This window comes from Carassius auratus, chromosome 42, assembly GCF_003368295.1.
Source record: "Carassius auratus strain Wakin chromosome 42, ASM336829v1, whole genome shotgun sequence".
Taxonomy (NCBI): Eukaryota; Metazoa; Chordata; class Actinopteri; order Cypriniformes; family Cyprinidae; genus Carassius; species Carassius auratus.
Window position 1 is genome coordinate 17,115,676 of NC_039284.1, and position 6,000 is coordinate 17,121,675.

The 6,000-nt window shown below is 38.5% G+C and overlaps 1 protein-coding gene across 2 annotated transcripts in view; it reads left to right on the forward strand.

Annotated features, from left to right (window-relative positions):
- LOC113060906 (A-kinase anchor protein 6-like) overlaps positions 1-2,486 on the forward strand; it is a 119,562-nt gene extending 117,076 nt beyond the window's left edge. For both annotated transcript variants that reach the window (XM_026230166.1, XM_026230165.1), the window contains exon 15: positions 1,545-2,486. In XM_026230166.1, coding sequence (XP_026085951.1) covers positions 1,545-1,586 — 42 coding nt within the window. In that variant the 3' untranslated portion in view covers positions 1,587-2,486. The remainder of the gene's footprint in view (positions 1-1,544) is intronic.
- Positions 2,487-6,000: the final 3,514 nt, after the last annotated feature.

The following is a 6,000-nucleotide window of genomic DNA, read 5'->3' on the forward strand; positions in this document are numbered from 1 at the left end:
AATCATTTCTCTTGATGAAATGCATATACAGCAGATGGATAACTCCTACAGAGTTGCTTTCTTAATCTCTAATAAATTTCCTGACTGCAACAATAAGACACGTTGTAATCTAAATTAACATGGCAAACACACAAACTTGAGCTAGTACTAGGCAAAATTTGTTTTTAGGAATTGGCAACATTTCAGTTAATGAGCACAAATTTAGAATAAAATGTGAGTTTTGGTGAGTAGCCACCACATACAAATATGATGAAATGATAACAGTTATATGATACAAAGGGAAGGTCATCTTGAAGACTGTTAGTAGTTGGTGAGTCGGACACATTTCAGCAAGCGCCCGAGGCTTCAGGGACACGGTGAACAGCAGAGAGAGACAACTATCTGTCTCTACAGACACTATCATGTCAGCCCTGCGGTCATTGTGGGTTCAGCTCACACTGCACAGTCAAATGCACTGCAGTGTCACAAGACACAGAGAAGACCTGAGCCAAACTAACAAACATACTAATCAGAGGCAATGCTGTATTGCACACATAATATCTTGGTGCATTTAAATGGAATTGTCCACAGGATGTTGAATTGCAATAATATTATAATGATCATATACATTATATAATCATATATATATGTGTGTGTGTGTGTGTGTGAAATAGTTTAATTTACTCATTCTTTTTCAAGAAATACTTAATAGTTGAATAGAGGACAAATCGATACATAAAACAACAAGACATTTTAAATCAGTACATAATTTATACAATTACATTTAAATTTATTATACATTGTTTATCAAATATTTATATTAAATATAAATATATTTATTAGAGCTGGGCAAGTTAACGTGTTATTATTGCATAAACGCATTAATTAACGGCGACATTTATTTTATCGTGCGTTAACGCATTTTTTTATTATTATGAAAGTCCATTGCTCACGGGCTCTGAATAAACGTACAGACAAATCATGGGTCACAGGAGGGAATGCTCCTGATCAAATTATTTAGGGCGAAGCATCAACATTCACAAACCACTGTTATTTTAAATAGAAAAGAATGCAACAAGCTTGTAAGGCTTGCAATAAGTTGTAAATAGGAAGTTTCTGATAGCATGTGAAGGCACCCGAGAAGGGCTCTCGCTCAAAACAGTAGAGAATCATTTTGTTAACTTTGTGGTTTATTATTTTGAGTCGTATAGGACACGGTAACACTCGACCCTCAATATATTTCTTTACAGATTTATCACTTTTGCTGCTCAGAAATATTCACGCAATCATGATGATATATGATATATGTCATTATATAGGTTAAATGTATCAGTGATTAATATTAATATGAGAGAGATAATTTTATTTATATATATTAATGCATTTAGCAGAAATTATAATTATATATATATATATTATTGTATATGCAAAGGAATATAAATTATGTGGTGGATTTAGGTTATTTTGCTGTTTACAAGAAATAATTGGAAATTATATTTAAAAAATGATGTGTGTGTGTACTGCAGTTTTAACTAACTATGTGAATGTGTGTGTTTTTCTTGAAGAGATTCTCTGGAAGTCTCGCCACACCTGTGTGTAAACGCTGACTGATCTAGTGGAGGCTCTCTGTGGTCTGACGCACCACCTCTGGGTGGTGATGTGGGGGTCTGGAACGGACAACTAAGTGGATATTAATGCATGGGCCATTAGTCTGGCACTTTAGAGATCGAAGTCCTTCATCCTCTGCTCCCGTATCCTCTTCCTCCTGGCTGCTTTACTATTTACCTGTGACCTTTGCCCTCCTGGTGACCTCCACTTCAAGCTCCACACTTGAGCTACCTCACCAGTCTTCCACCATCCTGACCCCATCTGACACTGAAAGTACACCACTAAAGTACACATAAGTCTCTTCTGTAATAGACCTGATTAGCCAGCTAGCAACATGTAAGCAGGTTCAGTTGTTTCATGCCTAAACATTGAGGCATGTTATTTGAGGGCAGTAATGTGGTCCTAATCAGCCTCCAATGAGACGTGACGTTGTGGTCTCCACACTGTGAGATCACTCACGTGGAGGTTATCAAACAGGCATCACGTTCCTCTCTAGCTGACTGACGTAGCGCCACAGTTTCTATGCAACATGCCGGTTGTGTGGTGTTGTGTGGCATGTGATCTATGGCAGTTTGATGAGATTTCGTTTTACTCCCTGATAAACAAAGAAATGTATAAACATTTTGTGCCTTGCAGTTACTACATTTTGTTAAACACTGCTTCACCCCCTCGTGTGTCCTGTGATAGGTGAGAAAGCAGATGTGTGGCAAGGCAGAGAATGATGAATGGGCATCTGTAAATATGTAAACTGTACGTTCAAACCCTGGTATATAATGATGTCATATTACTTCATAGTCGTGTTACTGTTTGTGTCACGTGACGTGGATAAATAGTTACTGTTAGACTGCATGGTGAACTATGTACAAGAAAACTTCCATAAATAAACATAATTTAATGAACTCGCTGCACACTGCATTCTTTTCATGTGTAATAAGTGAGACTGGGGCTAGTTGTCACAGTTTTTAGAGCAGGCAATAATTCTTTCTACTATCTATTTTAAAGTGTAATTTATTTCTGTGATGCAAAGCTGAATTTTCAGCATCATTACTCCAGTCTTCAGTGTCATATGATCCTTCAGAAGTCATTCTAATATGCTGATTTTTTTTTTATTTTTATAAATGTCGTTTCTGTCACTTTTGATCAAATTAATGTGGCCTGAATGAATAAATGTATTCATTACTTTCCCAAAAATTTCTTCTCCAACCTTCTGAACAGTTTGTGATATACATGCACATCAAACATGCACCTACACAGAAATCTCAAAACATTTTCACCATAGCAGCATACTATAGATAACGGGTCATATGCAGCAGCTTTAAGCTGTGTCTGAACTTCAGCTGGTTATTTTTGTGGCTAATATGCTGTTTACAGGAAGTCCTGATGACTCTGAAGATTGTGTGATAGGCCCCTCAGAGATTCAGATATACAGTGGCATTGGAACCTCTGGAACTCTTCCACAGCCAATCAAGCACCCTCCTGATTGCGCCGCCGTGGCCTGATGATAAGCTCTCTGCCATAATCGTCCATCGGCTCCTGGAGGATTGCATGTTTGTTGATGATGAGTGCACGCTTGCATCGGAACAAAATCAGTCAGCAGGAATCAAAAACACATGGAGGATGAGAAAGCAATGCGTGTCTGGTTCTTTATGAAATGGGAGAACAGTTTGTTAGTGTATCTCACTAAACCTGTCACACTACAACCCAAAATCACACGCTTTTATGATAAAGGAATAGTTCATCCAAAAATGTAAATTTGCTGATATTGTACTCACCCTCAGGCCATCCTGAGCTTGTTTCATCATCAGAATAGATTTGGATAAATGTAACATTCCATCACTTGCCCACCAATGGATCCTCTGCAGTGAATGAATGGGTGCCATCAGAATGAGTCCAAGCAGCTGATAAAAACATCACAATAATCCACAAGCATTATTATGAATTATGGACTGGTATTTTGGTCAGGAGTGATGGATTAGAGTACAAATTTTTTAAATGATGGATTTCAACTTAAACACACAGCTTTTTGATTCACTAGACCGATGGAATGGAGTTGTGTGGATTATTGTGATGTTTTTATCATCTGTTTGGACTCTCATTCCGATGGCACCCATTCACTGCAGAGGATCTACTGTGATGGAATGCTACATTTTTCCAAATCTATCCTGGATGGCCTGAGGGTGAAAAAATTTTAGGCAAATTTTGAAACTATTGCTTTAAGCACATTTCTCTGGTAAACAGCAATCATTTGTGTTCACGTTCACTTATTATATTTTTATCCAAAGTTCATACTGACCCCCCCATCAGAACTAAATAGTTGCAAATATGCAATAACACAAACTGCACAGATGCAATGAAAACCAAACGTTATAAAACTCTCTGACCAATTTAATCTTGCAATAATGATTCCCAGTGTTGGTCCAGAGTGGAGGCTTCAGATCCATATTACATTTGAGCGGGAAAGTCACGTTAATATTTAAAATCATTTTTTTGTCATTGGATGATGGCATTGATAAATTAGGATGGAAATGAATTCTTACACTGTCTTCAAAACACTGCATGGTGAACAAATTATTCCCCTTTTGCAATTAACAGGACATTTTTGTATGAAATGGAAATGGCTTTAAAGGTAGTAAAGGTCATGTGTATCGAACCATGGTGGCTTTGCAATTACAACCAGTCAGAATGTTGATTTGGAGGCTTTGCCCAGGCATAGATGGAAAAATTAATAAGTTGAAGTCTCTTTGTTGAAAAGATCGCTGTTGATTATATGACATTATGTGACAAAGAAGACAAGTTGTGGGTGATTTTTTCCACATGAGTTTAAATGGGATAAAAGAACTTGAGAATGACCTTCAAATGTCAGAAATGCCTTTTTAGTTTGGTTGACATGAACTGAAAACTTTACGCTGTTTAACTGTTTTCACTTTTTGATCACATCTGCATGAAACATGCCTTTATTTTTCATTTTTTCTTCATTGGTAAAGATGCACCAGCCTGTACTGATGTCAGATTCGCTCATTTAAATTCAATCAATTATCTTTGCTATCTTTTCACTTTAAAGGATGCATCAATGCAAACATGCATGGGTTTCATCAGAGCGCTGGACCGCTGGCTCGACATTGTAAGAAAGTTTGATGTGAAGGCACGATATTAAATCTGACATGTCACCATAACACAGACTTCTATATCTTGACAGGATGTCTATACATCACTAGCTTTTATGTTTCAAAGTAATGATAGGCCTGTGAAAGAATGGGAAAAAGCATCATGGCTGTTCAGCTCAAGCTGAGAGGATACTAGTCAGATCTGTGCTGCCAAGAAGCATTTATGGTGAATGAAATGACCTTTTACGTAGTACATTATGGAATGGTTGTTGGTGCCAGACGGGCTGGTCTGAGTATTTCAAAAACTGCTGATCTACTGGGATTTCCACGCACAACCATCTCTAGGGTTTACAGAGAATGGTCAGAAAAAGAGACAATATCCAGTGAGCGGCAGTTGTGTGGACGAAAATGCCTTGTTGATGTCAGAGGTCAAAGGAGAACGGGCAGACTGGTTAGAGGTGATAGAAAGGCAGCATTAAGTCAAATAACCATTCGTTACAACCAAGGTATGCAGAATACCATCTCTGAATAAACAAGACATCGAACCCTGAAGCAGATGGGCTACTGCAGCAGAAGACCACACCGGGTGCTGCTCCTGTCAGATAAGAACAGGAAACGGAGGCTACAATTCACACAGGCTCACATAAAATTGGACAATAGAAGATTGGAAAAACACTGCCTGGTCAGATGAGTCTCGATTTCTGCTGCGACGTTCAGATGGTAAGGTTAGAATTTGGCGTAAAGAACATGAAGGCATGGACGCCTTGTCTCAACGGTTCAGGCTGGTGGTGGTGTAATGTTGTGGGGGATATTTTCTTGGCCCACTTTGGGCCCTTAGTACCAGTTGAGCATAATTTAAACGCCACAGCCTACCTGAGAATTGTTGCTGACCATGTCCATCCCTTTATGACTGCAGTGTACCCACCTTCTGATGGCTACTTCCAGCAGGATAATGCACCACCTCACAAAGCTCAAATCTTCTCAGACTGGTTTCTTGAACATGACAATGAGTTCACTTTACTCAAATGGTCTCTACAGTCACCAGATCTCAACCCAATAGAGCAGCTTTGGGATGTGGTGGAACGGGAGATTTGCATCATGGAAGTCTTATTTCAGAAATACATAATAAACATGTTCAAAAATGTTCCAGACACTGTGACAAATAATTAGGCTGATTAAGACGAAAATGCCATTTTGCCTCTTTTACATCTGCAATCCAGATGATCTGAAACAAAAAAAGCAGCAGTGTTATGAGCTGAATGTGGCCCAGGTGTGGTTTGTGATATATCACAGGTTTGTGGGATCAGAT